The sequence below is a fragment of the Lissotriton vulgaris genome, chromosome 1_1, assembly GCF_964263255.1.
Source record: "Lissotriton vulgaris chromosome 1_1, aLisVul1.2, whole genome shotgun sequence".
Classification (NCBI taxonomy): Eukaryota; Metazoa; Chordata; class Amphibia; order Caudata; family Salamandridae; genus Lissotriton; species Lissotriton vulgaris.
The window spans coordinates 996309421-996331855 of record NC_141685.1 but is presented as its reverse complement, the minus strand read 5'-3'; the positions used below and the strand labels follow the sequence as shown (position 1 = coordinate 996331855).

At 45.4% G+C, this 22435-nt stretch overlaps 1 protein-coding gene across 1 annotated transcript; it reads right to left on the bottom strand.

The window, feature by feature from the left end:
* Positions 1–12436: 12436 nt before the first annotated feature.
* On the bottom strand, positions 12437–16178 carry LOC147748375 (dnaJ homolog subfamily B member 1-like). Its single transcript, XM_086960967.1, has 3 exons — positions 15768–16178; positions 14018–14595; positions 12437–13370 (listed from the first exon to the last, which is right to left on the bottom strand). Exons 1-3 carry the CDS (start codon positions 15976–15978, stop codon positions 13140–13142), a joined length of 1020 nt encoding a protein of 339 aa, XP_086817093.1. The 5' UTR covers positions 15979–16178; the 3' UTR covers positions 12437–13139.
* Positions 16179–22435: the final 6257 nt, after the last annotated feature.

Sequence of the window (22435 nt, the reverse complement as noted above, 5' to 3'; positions counted from 1 at the left end):
CAGAGGTATTGCTTTAGTTTTAACTTGTTATTCGCTAGTTAGAAACCGGTGAAGACCGGCTCTTATCGAAGGAATGTGCTTATTGTGGGTGCGTAGGGAGCGCGGGGCTTGGTACAGGAATTCGGTGGGAGGCAGGTTGCTGGCTGGAAATTTCCATGAAGGGCAGGCCTTCTATATTAGCAGAGAGTTCAGTTCCTGTAGTCATTACCAATAGTTGTCCCTATGGATGCAGCAATTGTTATCGTAGCTGCAGTGGAATTAGAAGATAGCTGGTGAATGCTGAAGAAGGTGGCAGTTTCGATGAGGCATAGCGGTGCAGATGTGTCCCCGTGATTACAAAGTCCTGAATGAACCGAAGCAACAGTGAGAGAGGGGCCAGCTCTTCTGCCAAGACCGGAATGTGCAGGACCAAGGTGGGGCGTTCTTAGATAGAGTATGATGCATAACCATTTATCCTTTGCTCTTTAGGTTGTGCTCAGGTTTTCATTTGCATAAATGCTATAGCTCTTTTTACATTATTATTTTTATGTAATAAATAGACTCCAATGATTACCCATTGCATTCGAATTTTATTTCTGAGGCAGAATTAACCTTTCTTTTTAGCCAGGTGCTGACGTATAGAAGGATGTGTAATTCCCTTCTTACAGGTAACTGATGATAGAAGAATATGTATTTCATAACAAGGAATAACTTCAGATGCGAATAATTTGGCCTAACAGTTCTTGCTTGGGAGGATTGAGACCTTTCTCTACCAAATGCTCATGGAGGGACGGGTTATTTCCCCTCCAATGGGTAGTTGCTGATATAGAAGTGAGATCAGTTCTTGGGCAGGAAAGTCCAACTAATAATAATATTCCTCTAGTTTATTGTCATTTCCCCATTCTCAGGTAGGTATTTTAGGTGTGTGCTCTATAGGGCCTGGGAAGGGTGGTGGTACATGGCGGATGGGTGTGCTATAATTGGTAAGCTAATAACGAGGTAGGAAAATCCGGTCGCTACAACGAGACTGGCGTAGACAAGATTGACGTCGACGAGGTACCCGCCGACGACGAGACCTTCGTTGACGAAGATGGAAGCGTCGAGGACGATGGACGTGTCGACGAAGCTTTCGTCGACAAATGACGCTTCGGAGTATCAGTCGACAAGCTGGACTTCTTGGCCGTGGACGAGATAGGCCGGATCTCCAGGACCATCGTCGACGAGGTAGATGTCGTCGTCAACATAGTGCTTGCCGTCATCGACGTAGTGATAACGTCGACGGGCTGGCACCTGTTTTGGAAAACGAGGCCATAGCAGAGGACTGAGACACCAGAGAACTAGGTCCTGCAGACGTAGAGGCTGACAGATCCTTAGGGGAGACTGGCTTAGGATGGACCACAAGCTTCTTTTTCAGAAAAGGAGAAGGAAGCTCAGTCTCAGACCCACGTTTAGGAGAGGTCTTAGAATGATGGGAAGACACACTCTCTATGTCAGACACCGGATTGTCTGAGGTCTTCAACTTCTGTAGCCACAGAAGGAGACGGGCCTCTCTATCTTTCAAAGTCTTTGAAGAATAAGTTCTGCAAATGTTGCAGCTCCTCACCTCATGGTCCGGATATAAGCAGTAGATGCATTTTTTTTGAGGGTCCTCAGAGAAAAGGCGAAGTTTTCCACAGGCAGAACACTCAAAGAACTTCTTCTCAACAAATATTGGTGTACCTAATGCCTTCGATCCTGAACTTGCTCATGCTTTAATCTTCCCCCACCCACTCCGTCCCCACACCCTCTCCACCTCGCACTCTCCCTCCCTTCCACCTCACCCCCTTCCTTCTCCTATCTTTAAAACCTCATCTTCCCCTTTAATTCTATCTTTGTTTTTCTTTGCTCTCATTGCTCTCCTGAAGGCATTGCTACATCCCCTGTAAACTCGCTGCACATTGACTAATTGTTTGTATTTGCTATTATGTGCTACCTTCCCTGTAAAGCTCTCCGATACCCTCGGGTCCAGCAGCACTATATAAAACGTTTGAAATAAACATGTACTAAACAAAGACTTTTTAGTTGAAGACATTTCCTTGAAGTTCTTAGAAGAAAAAAAACTGAGCAGAGCTCAGGGAGACTCCCTTCACACTACGTGCGGTAGAAAATCTGAGGGCTTGAGCTTCTGAGGAGAAGGTTCTAGAAGGTGCTACAGCCTGATTGGCTGGAATGTGGACCATTATAATGACATGGAGCTAAAGTGAGCTCTCCTTCAATGCTTTCTATGGGGCTATGCTGTTCTATGGTACTTTTAAACAATTTTACTTTTCAATATGCATAGTGTTTTATATTATTCTTATGTGTATATATTTGTCTTACTACTATTTTATGTACCGTGGGACTCCCACTTCGACGACGGGGAATTATTCAAGCATGTGAATCTATAAAAGACACCCCTAATACTGGAGCATATTATTTCTTCTAAATGAGTTCACTGAAACGCATGCTGCATGCACGAGTCGGTCATGATACTATTTTCACAGAGCACACCTTTTACCTATCTCGAGCGTCACTTTTTATTATTACTTTTTATTATGATTTCAATCACTTTAAATCACGTTTGATTTATTATTATAAACACCCTCACTCCACAGTTCACTCAAATTATTTAGTTATTGAACATTCTAGGCTCAATGTAGAGTACAAATACTTTTTCTTTATTTACAGAACATATCCCCAGATGAAGGCATGATTTGAATGCCGAAATGCATTGGGATGGTTTGAGTGCATTAATGGAATTTTGATGATGGAATATACTCTTGTGAATGCAACGAGAAGTGAAATACATGAATAACTACTTGAACATCTTTCACGTTTAAAGTGTTCTATTCACCTTCCTACTAACTATTTAAGAAACCTTCTTGCAAGGACTCTTGCGGAACCCGGAGGACATCTCTCACAATCCTGCTGAGTACCCATACGAGAGGAAATGCTGTAGAATGTTATCTTTTTCTAGCACACAACACAATTTAAATTAAATGTCTGTAAATGAACTAAGCAAATATTTCTGAATATATCAGAATTAGGAACACACAATTGTTATGTAAATCTGAAGTGTCGTGGAAACAAACATTAACTTCTAGGAGGACCCAGGTACCTGTAGTAGCAGCTCGAGGGAGGGCGATAGTGGGAAAAACCCAACCCACCTGAAGTGAGCCTTTGGAGATGGCAGAGGATTTCAGCTAGTCTGCATGGAAATCCATGGGACTCCAAGCTCCGCTAATGTCATAGAAACTGACTGTCTGGTTCCCTTAAAACACCTCGTTACAAACTGCCAATATCATGAAGAGAAGCACCCAGCTTCTTTTTGCAGCTTAAAGGCCCCCTACCCTTGAAAGGACATAACTGCTAGTCAGTAAAGAGTACAGCATGTGGTACTAAGCAGTTTGTCAGTGCCCATACCCAGTCTCCTACCCCTGAACCTTAAGAGACCTTGCGGCATTCGAAAACAAGCATTTGCAATGCAATAGGTCTCGCATTAGGAAAGTTTGAGCTATTGGTATTGTAAATGACAAATTTTGTATTTATTTGTTTTGTTTTTGAAAACAGCTAAATTAATAGCTTTGTCATTTACAATGCCAATAGTTCTAAATTTCGCAAATGTGACACCTATAGCATTTTTAATGCAATATGTGTTGTATTTACGTGACTTACATGTATTGATATTACAAATAACAATGGCTTTTAATACTGAAATAAAAGTTATTGTAATTTATAATGGCAATAGCTTAAACTTTTGTAAATTAATTTTGTGAAGATTATGTTCAGTGTATTTTATTGTGACGAAAATCCAAGAACGGAAGTGAAATAAACATCTTTTTGTTACATTTGTAATAAAGCTTGAAACATTGAGAGAACACATTTGAACCAGGTGTTGGATGTTTGCACAGATTGATGCTGTGGTGGGGCTGAGTGATGTTGTGATGGCGAACGAGTGATGCTGTGGTAGTGCATAGTGATGCTGTGGTGCCCCTGAGTGATGCTGTATGCTATGTTTTGCTATCCTATGCTTTGATTTGTTACGCTATGCTGTGTTTTGTTTTATTATGCTTTGTTTTGCTATGCTATTGTTTTGTTTTGTTTTGCTATGCTGTTTTGTTTTGCTATCCTATGCTTTGTTATGCTGTTTAGTTTTGCTTTCCTATGCTTTGTTTTGTTATGCTATTTCGTTACGCTATGCTGTTTTGTTTTGCTATGCTAAGCTTTGTTATGCTATGTTTGTTATGTTTTATTATGCTATGCTTTGGTTTGCTATGCTATGTTTTGTTATGTTATGTTTTGCTATGTTTTGTTATGCTATGCTGGTGAGGGTGAGTAAGGGTGAATGAGGGTGAAGGGATGTGAGGGTGAGGGCATGTGAGGGTGAGGGCATGTGAGGGTGGGGGGGCATGTGAGGGTGAGGGGGCATGTGAGGGTGAGGGGGCATGTGAGGGTGAGGGGGCATGTGAGGGTGAGGGGGCATGTGAGGGTGAGGGGGCATGTGAGGGTGAGGGGGCATGTGAGGGTGAGGGGGCATGTAAGGGTGAGGGGGCATGTGAGGGTGAGGGGGCATGTGAGGGTGAGGGGCATGTGAGGGTGAGGGGCATGTGAGGGTGAGGGGCATGTGAGGGTGAGGGGGCATGTGAGGGTGAGGGGGCATGTGAGGGGGCGTGAGGGTGAGGGGGCGTGTGAGGGTGAGGGGGTGGGTGAAGGGGTGGGTGAGGGGGTGGGTGTGTGAGGGGGTGGGTGAGGGGGTGTGTGAGGGTGAGGGGGTGTGTGAGTGAGAGGGTGTGTGAGTGAGAGAGTGGGTGAGAGGGTGAGTGCGAGTGAGGGGTAGGTGAGGGTGTGAGGGAGGGTGCGGGGTGTGTGAGGGAGGGTGAGGGGTGTGTGAGGGAGGGTGAGGGGAGGGTGAGGGGGGTGTGAAGGAGGGTGAGGGGGGTGTGAAGGAGGGTGAGGGGGGTGTGAGGGAGGGTGAGGGGGGTGTGAGGGAGGGAGGGTGAGGGGTGGGAGGGAGGGTGAGGGGGTGTGAGGGAGGGTGAGGGCGGGTGAGGGGGTGTGAGGGCGGGTGAGGGGGTGTGAGGGCGGGTGAGGGGGTGTGAGGGCGGGTGAGGTTGGGGGTTGTGTGAGTGTCAGAGGGTTGCGAGGGTGTGTGAGTGTGAGGAGGTGTGAGGGTGAGGGTCCGAAGTAAATGGTGGCAGGGCAGACCTCATAAGACAGAGAGAAACACAAATGTTAAGATTACAGTGCTCGAAGGGGTTGTGAGAAGGTGGAAATGGGATTAAAGGAGAAAGGATGAAAAGTTAAGTAGGAAAGAGGCTAGAAAGGAGACAAAAAGGAGTGGAGTGTGTGGCGGAAACAGGGAAAAGCAGAAAAGAACTAAGATGGATCCGAGAGGGTGCAAGTAGGGTCACATGCGGGAGAAGGAAGACTCGTTAGGAAAGTGTGATGCTAGAGAGAACAAACAAGAGGACACAAGTGTGCAGAAAAAAAGAGCGTAAATTAGACATGATGGTAGAGTGAGGGCGGTAGAGTGAGTGTGGTAGAGTGAGGGCGGTAGAGTGGTAGAGAGAGGGCGGTAGAGCGGTAAAGTGAGGGCGGTAGAGTGAGGGCGTGAGGGCGGTAGAGTGAGGGCGGTAGAGTGGTAGAGTGAGGGCAGTAGAGTGAGGGCGGTAGAGTGGTAGTGAGGATGGTAGAGTGGTAGTGAGGGCGGTAGAGTGAAGACGGTAGAGTGGTAGAGTGAGGATGGTAGAGTGAGGATGGTAGAGTGGTAGTGAGGATGGTAGAGTGGTAGTGTGAGGATGGTAGAGTGAGGTCGGTAGAGTGAGTGCGGTAGAGTGAGGGCGGTAGAGTGGTAGAGAGAGCGGTAGAGTGAGGGCGTGAGGGTGGTAGAGTGAGGGCGGTAGGGTGGTAGAGTGAGGGTGGTAGAGTGAAGGCGGTAGAGTGGTAGTGAGGGCGGTAGAGTGAGGACGGTAGAGTGGTAGAGTGAGGATGGTAGAGTGGTAGTGAGGGCCATAAAGTGAGGGCGGTAGAGTGGTAGTGTGATGATGGTAGAGTGGTAGATTGAGGGCGGTAGAGTGAGGGCGGTAGAGTGGTAGAGTGAGGGCATGAGGGTGGTAGAGTGAGGGCGGTAGAGTGGTAGAGTGTGGGCGGTAGAGTGGTAAAGTGAGGGCAGTAGAGTGAGGGTGGTAGAGTGAGGGCGGTAGAGTGGTAGAGTGAGGATGGTAGAGTGGTAGTGAGGGCCGTAAAGTGAGGATGGTAGAGTGGTAGTGAGGGCGGTAGAGTGAGGGCGGTAGAGTGGTAGAGTGAGGGCGGTAGAGTGGTAGTAGTAGAGAGGGCGGTAGAGTAAGGGCTATAGAGCTGTAGAGTGAGGGGGGTAGCGTGAGGGCGGTACAGTGTGAGCGGTAGAGTGAGGCCGATAGAGGGCGGTAGAGTGAGAGCGGTAGCGTGGTAGAGTGAGAGCGGTAGCGTGGTAGAGTGAGGGCGGTAGCGTGGTAGAGTGAGGGCGGTAGAGTGAGGGCAGTAGAGTGGTAGAGTGAGGGCAGTAGAGTGGGCGGTAGAGTGAGGGCAGTAGAGTAGTAGAGTGAGAGCGGTAGAGAGGGTGGTAGCGTGGTAGAGGGATGGCGGTAGAGTGAGGGTGGTACAGTGGTAGAGTGAGAGCGGTAGCGTGGTAGAGTGAGGGCAGTAGAGAGGAATGTAGAGTGAGAGTGGTAGAGTGAAAGCGGTAGAGTGAGGGCGATAGCGTGGTAGAGTGAGGGTGGTAGGGTGCTACTGTTAAATGTTGTTAGAAACCATGGAGAAGAAATCTAGAGTCGAAGCCCAACCATCGTCCTTCTCACAGAAATAGCATGTTTTACGTAATTTCCAACTCACATGGATAGCAGGAACAGCAAAGCAAACTTGAGTGGAAATGCATGATCAGAGTTAAGCATCTATCAAGTGAGGAAGAAATTAAGTGAATGTGAGAGGGAGGGAGAGCAAGGATGGGAGAACAAATGAGAGCATGAAGAGAGGAAGGAGTGACTAACATGTTACATTACCTCACCAAGGCGGCGCAGTGAGGGTGAAATCTGCCTTTCCTGGGTGTTTTCTAGTTCAGGGTGGGCATGGCCTGACAATTAATGTCATGCAGTTCACACTGAAGCAGGACCAATACAGCTTTGCATATGGCTGCGGAGAACGTTTAATTAGAAAAATTAAAATTGTGTGTTTAACATGGACGGGACGCAAATGGAGTAAATGTATTGTATTTTCTTAATGACGTTTTAAACTTGCCAGAACAAGGCCTCAAGTGAGAGCAATAAAGCAACATGCTCTCGGCATGGCGGGGCGGGGGAGCGCATTCCTTTGAAGTCTGAAGCGGGTGGCGCACATTCCGTTGATGTCTGATGCAGAGGCCGATGGGGTTTGATGTGCAAGCGCCTGAATCACTAGAACTGTACCGAATCCGCAGGCTGGGGAGACTTTTCGGCAAGTAGAATATGGCTCCATAAGTAGTAGCCAGATTCACTTTTTTTAATCTATGCAATCAGCACGAAAGAACAGGAATAAAGTTTGTGTGTCCGTGCTGTATGCGTACGTTTTATGTTGTGTGACACTATTTTGTTGTTTTTTTCCCACTGCACTTGCTCTCGCAAACACATATTTGTTTTCACTTGGACACTTTTCTTTGAGCTTGATGGCACCAATGATGATAATAGGGCTATCCTGGTGAGTACCTGCCAGGTGCCCCATTGGTGGTGCGCCCGTGAGGTGCCATCTCGCTTCCACACACTTTTTCCTCACAGTGGCATATGGTTTCACATCTGTCTGTTTTAAAGGGACGGGCATTAAGTTGGGCACGAAATTGATATACCCCCTACCCCATAATCATTAAAAGAGGGGAGGTAGTTGTAATTGATAGCAACGTGAGGGATATCATTCCTAAACAGTTTAAGAGAAGATTGCCTGTGACCTAGGCTATATTTGGTATTGTACTTAATGAGTGGAGGGCGACCTAGGTCCTGAATTCCCTCTTTGCTCCTTGTTGTTGGGAGACTTTTTGGAAGCCTACTGTAATCTCGCAGAACAATGCTTACGCATGGATTCAGTGAGACCTAAAAAAACCATCCTGTGTTTTGGGGATCCATCACCACCAAGTAGCCTGAGACTGCTTGAAGACGTTTTTCCCAAGTGGTCAGATCCAGCACTTCGAGATTGCAGCTACCACCTATGTATATATTGGCTTATTCTTCAGCTGTGGCATTAGAGTCTCCCCTACCTCCAAAACCTTGACGATAGCAGATTGGATGCAGGTCCCCACGATTGCAGGGCCATCTTCTGGGATAGGTGCCTGGACCATGAGAAACCACATACACAAGGACAGCAGCAGTACTGGAGGTGTACCATGCCTTGGGGCTAAAAGTCCAGGTTGACCTTCAGACAAAACGAATCCTAAGAGGCAGAACAGTCTACAGGGGAGTAGTGACTTTGGGAAATGATCAACGAGAAGCGTCATGAAAGGAACAGGCCAGGCGCGCAACACCCATTGGACTTAAAGGGCTCCAGCCCGCCCCCATTGTGTGTGTCAGCCCAGGCTGAGACAGCTTCCCGGGCACACACACAGCCGCACTTCACAGGTCTTTTAAAGACCATTTGCATGTTAATGAGGCTTTGGTGTTGTTTCACCCCTTCTAAGAGCCCCTGCAGCTCCACTCTTCCTATTGCTTAAAGTTTCAGCTTGGGAATGCTATTGCTGATTATACTCCTCCAAAATACAGATCAGAAGAAGGAGGGATCATCGGCTCCCCTTGGCACAGAGATCATCAAGTGTTAGTGAGCCCTTCAACACGAGTGTTTCAGCTCAAACGGGCTACACGGGACAATTGCCTTGCCCTAGCATGAACAGCTGTTCCAAAAACTAAAGAAACACAACTGCTTTAATAAAAATACATAGGCGTTTTCAAACCAGTGCCCTGTGATTTGACTTGACAATTGACAAGCAAACCTGAGCCTAAATCCCACTTAACAAACCTGATAAATACCTTATTTTGTTTTCATTGTTTTACACCCTTAGTGTTAAATGTAGGAGGACCTAAAAAGGTGTCAGTGTGATCTTTACAAAAATAACTCTTAATAGCGTAACAGACTAATGCACAGAAAAAAAAAATATGCAGTTGCCTACTAGTCAGGTCGTCAAGCAGATTTCGGTGTATGTTTAGATCAGAGGTCTTCAAACTGAAGTGCACCGCCAGGGGTCCATGAATGCATTCTCTAGAGCAGTGTTTCCCAAACTGGGGTCCGTGGACCCCCAGTGGTCCGTGACACATTCCCAGGGGGTCCGTAGCATGCAGTTTTAAAAGCACAGAAAAGTTTCCTGTATAATTAGCAGCTTTCGAGCAACAATAAAAGTGTCAAGATAATACCAGTGATTAATGTACCTGCTGGAGAGAGATGTGAGTTTTGTTCAGTGGCAGCTTTGACTTAACTAATGTAGCACTGAGGGTTAATGTGCCTACTGCAAAGAATGTGTAACATGCATTTTAAAAAGCAGTATTTTATGTGAGTCGGTCTGTGGTTACTACTTTTGTCACAGAGATTCTCTTGTTACTGTGCACTTCATAAGTGACAATCGTACTAGCAGAGGGACCTATAAACTGTCATCAGAGACCTGCTTGCAAACTGCATGGTTCCAGTTAGTAACTTATCTTTTTTTCCCAGTTATTCATTATCCTGATGCTGCTAAAAAGATTTATTTGGCTGGAAATACATTTTTAATGCTAAAGTCAGTGCTAGCCACTGTGTTATGTTCTGAATCCTGAGTTTGTGCTTTTCCAGACCAAACACTGTTTAAAAATGCCTACCAGTATGAATGACATGTAAATACTACACCTTGTAGTCCCCTTTACCTTATGTAACATTTTATATACACTGGTTTACATGTATGATTCATTGTCTCTATATATGTGTGATGTAAAGTGCTCTGACATCCTATAGAGATGCTATAAAACAAATGAAATACATGTGACAGAGGGGCTATTCCTTCAACATAAAATACTAAGGGCTAGATGTACGACCTGTTTTATATGCGCAAAGGGGTTTGTGAACCCGTTTGAGCATGCAAAAACCTATTGGGCCACGTACATAGCCGAATTCGCAAGTCGCAATTTTTTTACAACTCGCTAAATAGCTTTTGCAACTTTCTATTTGGAAAGGATAATTACTTCCAAATAGCGAGTCTCAAAACCATGTACACCACACTCGCAAATACCACCTACTTGGCAAATGGGAAGGGGTCCCCAGGGGACCCCCTTCCCCTTTGCAAATGCATGCAAATTTCTTTTTTTAAGGGCAGGTAGTGTTCCCATGGACCACTGCCTGCCCTTAAAAAATTAAACAAAAACGTTTCATTTTCTTTTTTTTAAAATGCATGGAAAAGGGCTGTATTTTTAAAAAGAAAACTGCTTTATTTAAAAGCAGTCCCAGACATGGTGGTCTGCTGAGCCTAGCAAGCCACCATCATGGGAGGGCTGGCATTCCCAATGGTCTCCCAAATTGTGAGATACTCATTAATATTAATGAGCCTCGCAATTTGCGACCTCATTGGCAATCCCAAATAGCGTTAAACACACTGTTGTACATTTCATTTAGCGACTCGCAATTTGCCACTTGCAATGTGTCGCCAATTGCGAGGCGCTAAAGGAAATGGTCGTACATCTGGCCCCAAAATCCTTAGTACTTTGAGTATTTGTTTTGTGTGCACACGTTTTTTTCAAATTACTGTTTTAATATTTGAAATTTAACTCATACAAATTGCTTAGGGGTCCCTGGGTTCCAGTGGTGACTCAATGGGGGTCCTCAGGAGTCAAAAGTTTGGGAACCACTGCTCTAGAGGATGCAAATGCATCGGTAAGGACTTGTAAATGAGGATAGCCTGGAAGCAGTACCTTATTTTTGTTGTTACCAGGCGGTCTTAATTTATATGAAACGGTTGAAGTGTAGAAAATATATGAAATTGTAATCGAGTGCCCTGAGGCACAGTCGGTGAGCAGGCTGGCCTATGCAAAGATGTGGCTAAAAGGAACAAAGTATTCAGTAACTATTTTGTAATTTTTTGCTAGTTAACAGCATATAAAAAAAAACAAGACACTAAATGAAAACAAATGACAAGTTAAACTAATCAGTGGAACATATACTTTTTAAATTGTGCAACCTAAAGTTAGAAAACGCAATTACTGTAGAGGTCTGTGTGTGATCAGTCAGAACTGAATCTTAGTTGGTGCAGTGGAACTAAGGACATGTGCATTTATGATGTGACAACATCCCAGATTATGTCAAAAAGCATGATGCATATGTAGATCATTTACAACAATATAATTGAGTAATACGGCTATACCCAAAAGCATTTGTAGAAGTGCCCATTAAAAGGACATACTCCAGAACTCAAATTGTAACACCCTCACATCACCTCTCAAGAATACATGTTGTCACTGTGCAGCTCCAAGTTACTCCACCAATTAAAGCCAACACTGTTCCTAAGCAGCCCTTATGTCTAATGCGTAACCAATTGTACCAAACTGAATGGAATGAGGAGCCACCTAAATCTCAGGCCACTGAAATTATACAGCAAGGGTGGGCTGAATCATGTGGGAGGGATGACTAAATTATGCAGCAAAAGGGCAAATTATGTGCTGGCTGCAGTACATTTCATGATAAAATAACTTATTTTGGCATGTTTGTTGACACTGTCTGGGCAAAGGTTTCACCACATCCATACTGGTTTAATACAAAAATATAGCAATATGCAACAGAAAAGCGACCAGTTAACCATTGACAAGTGCTTTTCACTGTGCAGCAGCACATCTGTGTTTCAGTAACTTTTTATCCATTTGAGCGAGGAATGGGCATAGCGCAGGTAGGCTCCACATTGAACCAAATGCAAACAAATAGCTGTAAGATATGGGAGAGGGGAGAGGCTCATCACATTCTACAGAAGGGTCCAGACTGTGTGTTATGCTGCTAGAAACCATTAATGTTAAAATCAACAGATTATGCAGATGATGGATTATGAGGGAAATGTAAATCCTCGACTATGCAGAATTGCATAATTCCTGTCGGACGACCAAACCCTTTAATTGCGGTTTTACGATTCGTCCTTGCTATTAGGAGTAGTCAGTGTACACATCTGCCTGACCAATTTCAATGTGTGACACATACAGTGGTATCTGTATTGCTCACTTCGGCAACTAGAGAGCAAGTTATTTACAGTAGAAGGATAAACTTTATTTATTGGTGTTCACTTTAATTTGGTATAAACTAAGACTTTGCAAAGAAGGACGCCACTGTTTCCTATCAGACTCGTGCACATACCTCTCTGTATGTGCCACTTACACAAGGTACCAGAGTGCTCCTTTTACTGACAATGTTCCTAAGTAAAAGACAAAAAGATACACAACACTGTTTTAAAAAAGATATTTTAATAATTGTAAGTAGATTACTTACAAGAGGTGAGATTTACAGACTTATATACATAAACACTGTCCACGGTTCTCAGAAGCTCCTTTAACAGAAGCAAAGGCCCTTCCATCTGAAAATGGACATTACCAAGAGATGAAAGGATTTTTAAAAAAATGAAAAGTATTCCAACCCCTAAAAAGTCCATGCAAAGGATGGGAAAGTTAAAACCTCTCCCGGTCCAGTTACATCAGATAGCGACTTTGACACTTCATGAACAAAAACAAGTGCTTTCCCAACTCACTGAGAACACCTCTCACTCAACTGCATCCAGTCAGGAGAAACGGTATCCCCGTAAGGATGAATACGTTCAACAAACATTAATACAACTCCACTGTGCGGATGTAAAATTACCCTCCGTGAGCAGTGAAGTCACAATACCCCGCTTTATATCCGTGAAAAACAACGGCTTGCCAAAATGCAACCCCCAGCTTCACACCGAGACTAACTTTGGTCAGGTTTTGTGCAGGTAAAAACTTAACATAAAACCCGTTTTAATATAAGAGTGCTTAAGCATGTCACTATTGAATATGTCTTTATAACTCTTGCTTTTTAAACAGTTTTTCTTAAAAAGGAGGCCGTGCAACACCCTCTCCTGCCAGATATGGGCCATAAACTAACATCAACAGTCCAGTTAGATTGTCTTGTTGGGACTATGCGGGCAGTATCCGCTCCAGTACTTCCTTCGAGGAAGGAGAGATTCGGTCTGGAAACTTCACTTCAAACTCGAGGATGAGGTCGCCCCGCTGCTCGGGAGCTTTGGGAAGTGGGAGTCCTTCTCCTGGGATTCTCCGCTTCATGCCTGGTTTAATGACGTCCTTGAAGACGGTCGGGATGGTCCTACAATCCAGAGTCGGGGCATTGACGGTGCATCCACAGAGCGCCTGAATGAAACACAAACACATCTTTAGTTAAAGTGCCATCACTCGCTTCCCCTCCAGTTAGCATCAACTATACGGTTAAATGATACACCCGTTCCTGATCTACCCACTTTAACCATTTCCCTCACGGCTAACAACGCTCAAATACTAGCGTGTTACTATCAACTCTAATAGAGGGGTCTCAAGAGGGCCTCGCCAACTACCCCCAGACATCATTTCCAGATTGGGGGGGGTAAATCATTCGCTTTTTATCATAAGCTTCCTAGCAATCCTGATCCCACATCATAAACCCAATGGAGTGACAAGTGGTAAAATATTTCATCAGCAGTCATGTATTTAGGCCACAGCTATTTAGAATGATATTAATAACCAGCAACAGGTGTACTGTTACCGGCCCGTGCTGCCTTTTCAGTGCAACTCAAGCACTTGACCTACCCCTTAAGTCCATTCAGGAAACTTTTATTAGGTCTCCATCCTCACTGAATGAGGAGAGGGGTCTAAACACGCGCAGATTAGGAGTGGCCGGCTTGAGACAGCCGACACAGCCGGTATTAGGGGGCATGGCCGTTTAAATAGGAGCTACAAAGTGTTACCCCCGCCCCTTCCTCAACCGTAGCCAAGAGGTTCTTTGTAATGGCACAGTTTCTTACCTCTCTAAGGCTGATTTTTGCTGGGTAGATGATGTCCGAGCCGTCCCTCTTAAAGACTGGATGGGGTTTATCTTTCAGAACAAAGACTATGTCGGAGGGAATGTTTGTGGGCGTTTCATCTCCCTCCTTGGGGAAGGTAATCTTCGTGCCTTCTTTCCACCCTTTCTTGATCTCTATGGTTAGGATCTTGTCCTCGGAGCGTGCGGTTCTGCCGTCTGGGTTCAGGCGTTTGTGCGAAATCTTCATTTTCTTGGTGCAGCCGCTGTAGATCTCTTCTAAAGACACTTTAAGCTCACGCACCACTGGAGGGTCTTGCTTTTTGCTGGCGTGGTGGTCACGTCCTTGCCGGGCCCGCGGGAAACCCATGTTACCGAACCCACCCATTCCGCCCATCCCAAAGCTGGCAAATGGGTCATCAACGTCCATGTCCTCGTCGCCGTTGCGTGCACTGAAGAACGTATCAAAAGGATTGCGGCCTCCGAAGAACTCCGAAAACATAGCATGAGGGTCGCCGTGGAAAGTGTAACTGAATGAGGGACCATTGGGTCCGCCGGGACCGCCACCTCCGCCCTTCAGACCTGAAAAAGAACAGAGTTTATTGGAACTGCTGTAGATCACGCATGTGCAACTTGTACTATTAATGTAGATCACACATTTGAAACTTGAACTATTTAAGCAGAATACGCATTTGAAACTAGGTACTATTTACACGATTTTTAAACGTACAACTCCTTCGAAACAAGCACAATCTACCACCAACAGTACAATCATATGTGCTCGCTTAAAATGGCTTTTCTACGGTAAAGTCACACTTGACAGTTTCTTCTGCAACTGTCAAGGGACGTGGACTTCTCCCCGTCAGATCAACATAACTTCATCCCCGACACCACTCAAAACGGTCATCAACTACACTTAATCAAGCTTCTTTCGAAGAGGATGTGAAAGGCTGCCTTCTGTTGTGCTGAAGGCTGAGATGTAGACTCATCCTTCGGCACACGACGGCTGACCCATACGGCCGTGAATGTGACAGGCCTGGATTGTCTGATCAGCTGAGTGAGGCCAAAATCTTCCAGTGCGAGACAACAGGGGCACTAACACAGACTGCAACCTAAGGGTGAGCTGAGGTGGCCAAGCTGAACAAGCCAACACAAGCAGGGCACACACCCAGTACAAGACTGCTCCACGCCCACATTACCAGAGTGATCCTCATCCTAACCCTGGGGTGTGGGCCAAAGAACAGAAAGAAACTGAGTCTCTATTCATCTGATCATGGGACCTTAAACTGCAACCCAGTGGCCCTCACCCCACTAAGCTATGCACTTGATCACACACTTGATCACACCAAGGCTTCTACGATCATCTCACTCGCGATTTATATTTTACAGAACCGGCCATCTACCTATTCATACTTCTTGAAGTCATCCGACCGCTCTAGGACCCTGGATCCTCATGGGCCTTTTGTTCGGTCAACTACCTCAGTATCCTCTACCACTACCCAACAACAACAACAACGTGCCCGACACAGACCGCTGACAAGAAACCTTTAAAACACCTACGTACACCACAAGCCCCCAACGGTCCCTCGACCTACTTCAGTACTGACAGTCCCCATTACTTGCGCTTGTTATTAACAGACTGTGCCAGCCCCTTTCACCAACCTCCACAGACCCCGACCGCATCCCTACTGATCCATGGCTCTGAAACTCCTACCTCCCTCCCCTGTCCCCTCAACTACCCAGCGCCCACGTACCTTCTTCACCGTACTTGTCGAAGATCTCTCGTTTTTTGGGGTCGCTAAGCACGTCATACGCCTCGGCGATCTCCTTGAAGCGGTCCTCGGAGCCCGGCTCCTTGTTTTTGTCGGGGTGGTAGCGCAGCGCCTGCTTACGGTACGCTTTCTTGATGTCCTCCTCGGAGGCGCCGTGAGCCAGGCCCAGGATTTTATAATAATCTTTCCCCATGGTTGCTAGGAGAAAAGTCGCGCCACTGTCACAATATCACGCCACCAAGTAAAGTATATGTTGTTACGCGATCATCCAACCTCGCACCTCCAAATACTGGATCCTTACGCCTCCCGCGCCCTTTATAGAGCAACAACAGAAGCTTCCAGACTTCACTAGAAGCTTCCAGCAGGATCCACTGGCTGCCTCCCTATTGGCGTGCCAGAGGGACTCTGCCACATCCCTTTCTACAAGGCTCACCAATCAGAGGTACTGAGACACGTTACTATGGGCGGGTCAAGCGAAGGACGGTCGGAGGCGTTGCCATTGCGATACTTGCGGCCATGTTAGGATCAGGCAAGATGTGGTTGTCTGTTAAGCCAACGACAGGCAAACTTTCTTAGGACGTTAAACCTGATCTAATCATGGCCGCCGTTGTTATAATGTCACGCCAACTTCTCTTAAAAAAAAAAAGAACTTAGCTCAAGTGTGTTTTGTTTTCGCAGTGGACGTTGATGGTTATGCCAGAAAACGAAATGATTTGCGCTGCGCTTTAACGCTGCCTCGACAACAAAGTTAGAGACGTTACATACTGTCATGGTAACCTAGAAACAAAAAAAGGCCAACTCACCAGGAAGAGTAAATGACGCTGTCTTGACAAAGTGCAATAAACTTTCAAAGACCCCTAGTTCTATGGCTTTACTAGAGTCTCGGATTATCCTTATTGATCACAATTCATGTCTTTGAGCGTTATTCCACTGCTTTAAAGCAGTGCATGGAAAAAATAATATGATAAAGATGGAAGTTAACGTTTTATTTTTTGTAGTCCAGTTGCCAGGGTGGGGCTGGGGTCCTGTGAGGTTGGGGAGGAGCTAGTGGCTGCTGCTGCAGCTATAGTGCCCATGACTGTTTAACAGGTCCGAGAGGGCCAGCCAAACATTCATGTGCACTTTGCATGTTCTCCACCCAGGTTGGAGAACATGCCCAGGCTCCAGGGCTTTAAGTGGGCCGGGTTTCACCAGTGCTGAGCACCAGCAGCTTTTTAAAAGGGGCCTCAAAACTGGTCTCTATCGGGCTCTGTTTTGTGCTCTGGCACAGGTGGCACATCGATGTGCGCGTGCTCACACTCCTCACTTCTCACTAGTGGAGAAGTTACGCCATGACATCATGCCAGGTGAGCATTGTAGGGGAAAGGAAATCCTTTAAAGAGAGTAATTTTATCTCTGGATTTCCCTTCTCTTTTTGAAACTTAGGATCAGCAACATTGTAGTGTCACCATGGCTTTTAGTGGAATCTTTTTCAATATTGTATACAAGCCATAGTTACTGCTTATTTTTCTTATGCAACTAACAACCATTGACAAAGCCAATAGTCCTGACTTCTTGTAGGTATAATGTTACTTGTTGTATCATATATTTAGATGCAATGACAGAAACAGCAAAATACACGTCGGGCGGCTCACTATGCTAAACACAGCTTTTCATCTTACATGTTTTTAAGCCACACCCTTAATTAGATTGACCATGCCCCTTTGAGAGACCCTCCAGTTTTTTCATCCCACTTAAAGCCCTGCCAGGCTCTCTTCCCCTCTCTGAGTGCCATACCATGGCTCTCTGAGTGCCATACCATGAGTGCCATACCATGTTCAGGTTCAGGTTTTAATGTCTTTATTTCGATAATTGAAATCATAAAAGACAATTTAGCAATACATTTACATATTTATAAAATCAACAATATACATCGAACTTGAGTCCAAGGTTAAAAAGTTATTAAACCATCAACGACAATAATCAATAATCAAGACATTAAATATTTCAAATATAATAACATTTCATAATAGTTAAAAAGCTCTAAAGTGAGTTTGACAGGTTTTAATGGTGGGCACTATGTAGCTTACACTCTGTCAGATAGCAGTATGATTCCTGCTTGATCTGATTACCCAGGCCCAACCTAGGTATTTAGCCAAGCATATCACAATAAAATCAGTTGTGTTTGTTTTTAAAACCCATATTGCATCTAAAGATTTATTGCAGTTTATACGTTTAAAAATGGGTTTTAGCCACTTTGAACGGGGTTCACTATATCGCGGGCAACCAAACAAAAAATGTCCCTCTGATTCCTTACACCCAGAGCAATGGCTACATAGATTACTAGTTTTGTTATTCCATGATGATGTGAAGGAATTGAGGGGTAAAGTGCCCACCCGAAATTGATGATACAATTTTTTCCCTAGGGGCTTAGAAATAAGATCCCAATATAACTCCCGAGCCGGATCCAATTTAAATCTTAAAAAACGCCCTGTCAGATCATCAAAACCGGATGCCTGGGCCAGGGAATGGCGAATAGAAGCCCAGAATAGACTTTTAAAATCCTTTTTTGAGGGAAAATTACTAATATCTGGTGTGAACCACAGGTGGCTAAGGCCCATATCAACCAGGGTCTTTTTCACCATCTGCAGCCATGGGATTCTCTCTGAGCCCCCTATAGCCTTTACCTCCGATACCTCCTTTGCAAAAAGTGACAACTCCTCCGTGGTCCACAAACGCCTCCAAGTGGACACTACTCTGTAGCGTGCCATATCTGTTATTGGACGGCAACCCATGTCATGGCAAAGAGGGATCAGTGGTGTTGATTGAGGGAGTCCCACCAAACTACGAAGGAACCTGCACTGGATTTTGTACAAACTTGAAAGATCCATAAAGCCCCATAACTCTGCCCCGTACAATGTCGCAGCGTTGATTTTAACATCGTAAATTTGTAAAGCCGGGGCAACCCTTTTGGTAATCGATTTCTTTTGCTCCCGCAAAAGGCAGCCAGTGAGTTGGGACAGTTTTAGGTGCTGGGTCTCAATTTGTGGTTTCCAGGACAATCGGCAATCCAGAGTGACCCCCAGATACGTCATCGTGTCAACTTGTTCTAGGTTTACCCCATTAAGTTGTACACTACTACGTATAGATTTTTTTCTGGAAAAACCATAAATTTTGTTTTCCCCACATTTATCTGAAGGTCGTTACGATTACAGTATTCCTCAAAGTGATTCAATGCCTTCTGCAGACCCCCCCTCGTTTTAGATAAGAGGAGGGTGTCGTCCGCAAAGATCAGCAGTGGGAATTTTGTCCCCGCCAGAGACGGAGCATCGGTGTTAATTGACCCAAAAAATTTCACTACCTGGTCTATAAATAGTAGGAATAGGGTGGGTGCGAGAACGCACCCCTGGCGGACTCCTCGGGAGACTGGGAAAGAGTCCGTAAATTGGCCTTGTGCCCCCCATCTGACCCTGGCGAAATTATCTTCATGTAGTCTGATGATGATGTCCACTAGTTCCCCCGGCATTCCTAGATCCCTTAAAACCTGCCACAGTTTTCCTCTCGGCACCAAATCAAATGCTGCTTTTAAATCTATAAATGCAGCAAAGATGGTACCGCCGCCAAGTATAACAAATTTCCAAAAAATCATACAAAACCTCAGAACCTGGTCTATAGTACTTGTGCCGGGTCTAAAACCTGCCTGTAAAGGGGATAGTATTCCTTCCATATCCATCCAACCATGGACCCTCACCAAAATCATACGGGAAAAGACCTTTTGGAAGCAATCAATTAGACTGATCGGGCGATAGTTCCCTGGGTTTGATCTATCACCCTTTTTGTGTATGGGGAGAATCTCCGCCCCTTTCCAGGTCTTGGGGATGTGGGCACCTCGCGCAATGTTGTTAGCTATGTAAGTTAGGTAAGGTACCCACAGACCTGTGTTCGCTTTAAAGAGGTCGGCCGGAATTTGGTCCAACCCAGGTGCCTTCCCCCTCTTTGTGAGCCCCAATGCATATTCTGTTTCAGCTTCAGTGAAGGACAGGGTCAAATTGCCTGATGTTATTGCCGGCAGCATAGACATTCTGGGCGGGGAATCATGGGCCACTGTACAGAATTGGGTAGAGTAATGTTTGATCCAGTCTTCCGGGCAAACATGGTTAGATGGGGTACGAAACTCGCCATCTTTACCACTTTTGACGATGTCCCAGAATTTGACATGGTCATTTGATTTACTGGCTTCCAGAAGATCTGCCCAAAACTCGTCTTCCCATTCCTTTTTTGCCACCCATTGTACCTTTTTATACGTTTTCCTAGCCTCTTTAACAGCGCAGATATCTCTAGTTTTAACTTTTTCTATAAGGTGGGTATGTGCCTCTCTACATTCTCTATTATACCATTTACTTCTTGGGGGGTTCAGATGTCCGGTATTATGGTTACATGGCTTTGATAAAATAAATTTTAGTTCAGAAAAGCAGTTATCATGAATACCCATCAATTTATGTAAAGCATCCTGGCCCTTTTCAACAGCAATGGTCTTCATGTTAGTTAGAGCACATGTCACTACCTTTTCAATGTTGGTCAGAATCTTTACATCGTTTGAGATTAATGACCACTTCACTCTCCTCCGGTCATTTGATACCGTTATCACCCCTTGCCCCCTGGGATCCGGTTCCCTTGTTTTTATCTGGTCACACATTAAGAATTTCAAGGATAGGGGGTTATGGTCACTCTCAGGTCGTGTTATGATTTCCATGTCATCGATTACATTCCAATATTCCATTTTTATGAAAATGTAATCTATACGACTCTTCCTTACACCATTGTCAAAGGTAGGGTTTGCTCCAAGGTCTGATTTTGTGCGACCGTTCACAGCCCTTAAACCCCAAGTGAGGCAGAAGGAAGTCCAGTTCAAGGCGGCCTCCGTTGCTTTGACTATGGTTTTGTTTGAAAGTTCGGGAATTTTCCACGTAACCCCTTTGAGAGACCCTCCAGTTTTTTCATCCCACTTAAAGCCCTGCCAGGCTCTCTTCCCCTCTCTGAGTGCCATACCATGGCTCTCTGAGTGCCATACCATGAGTGCCATACCATGTTACTCAGACCAATCACAACACTGCTGTCAGCAGGCTTGTGATTGGTCAGGACAGTCTGGAATCTTGAGTGCCTCCTGTTCCTGGTTCCTGAGAGGGGAGGCCGCAGCGACCAGCAGGTACGTTTTCTTTCTTTTTTTTAATTTCCTAACCCCCCCACCATACCTCCGTTACCATCTCTTACCATCCGCCACTCTTGATTATTCATCTCTTTCTTTTACTACTTCAAAATAGTAGCCAATCACACCAGCTGCCAAGGTTTCAGATTGCTATGTGTGACATTCTCATGAATTCAGTATAATTATGAGTGACATTTTAACAACTATGAGTGACACTCACCAGTAAGTTTACCTAAGACTGAATAAATGCTACAAATAACCAAGTATTAACTGTATCCAATCCCGGTATGGAGTGCATTTACAACCTATATGTGCATTTGCTTGTACTGTACACAACATGAAAATAGCCTAGAGTGTAAAGTTTGCGTCTCTACCTCAAGCCTGCACTCATCAATGCTACAAAGTGTGCTCATATTCTATTCATCAGTGGCTATCCTTCAATATGTGAATGACCCATCATGACTCTACCTGAGTGTATCCACGTAACATGATTTTCAAATTATTGTCAACTTATTATCAACTAATTGTCTTACCATCATCGAGGTATGCATGCCAAGTGCCTGCTGATGAAACCCTGGATATCGTCAGAGGCAGTAGACAGGGCTTCCATAACTCTAACTAGTTCTGACCTCGTGCTTTTGGGTTTTCCATTGCAGGCAGCAAATCTGGTGTGCAAGGCTGTCTGTAGGCAGGCAGGTTAAGCCTCCAAGCCACCGATGGAAGCAGCAATTCGTGTTTGCCGCCCAAGAGATGAGGTGCGGCCCCTGAGGGGGCAGGGTTAGAGATGGGACCAGCGTCCACCCCATCACTGCCTGATCGGCCATGGATGGACTTGGGTTGGGATACTCCTACCTTGGTCAAACCACAAAAGGTTTCTGAAGTCCCCCCTCATGCTCTCTGGGGAGCCTGAAAAATCCCTAATGGATTTGAAAACTTCAGAACCACCGCATAGAGCTGGAAGCTCACTCAGAGCAGGACTGGCAAAAATGTCCAAATCAGCCCTGCTCCTTCTCTTCTGTCACTCTCTATCTTTTCAGCCATCCATTCTGTCTCTTCCCTCTCTATTCTACCTCTGATCGCTCTTGTCTCTCTCTAGCCACACACCCACTCCCTCTCACACTGATCTGTTTTCCCTCTCAGATCTCTCCCCCTTTTTCTCCCTGTCTCCAAAAGCCCTCATTGCGTTAGCTGCCGTTAACCTTGAGGACCTGGAGACTGGCCCGAGCTGAGGTCCAGGACCGTCAGAGCCTTGACTCTAGTAGCTGGCCTGCCATATATGTTCCCTTTATGTGGGTGGCGTCATTGTTATTGTCCTTTAAGTGTCAGATTTAGTAATAAGCAGCATTTCCTGTTAGGCTATGGTAAGTCAGGTCGAACTTCTTCTGAAAGCACCGTCTGCCGCAATGTCAAAAATGCATGTTGTGCGTTTCACAGCACAACATGACAGGCACCGCGCGGTGCCTGC

Excerpts from the sequence above, each read along its gene's own strand:
- LOC147748375 (XM_086960967.1), bottom strand. The coding sequence starts at position 15,978 with ATGGGGAAAGATTATTATAAAATCCTGGGCCTGGCTCACGGCGCCTCC. Across the intron at positions 14,596-15,767 it reads CGACAAGTACGGTGAAGAAG|GTCTGAAGGGCGGAGGTGGC; the intron begins GTACGTGGGCGC and ends GTTCTTTTTCAG. Across the intron at positions 13,371-14,017 it reads CAAAAATCAGCCTTAGAGAG|GCGCTCTGTGGATGCACCGT; the intron begins GTAAGAAACTGT and ends TGTTTCATTCAG.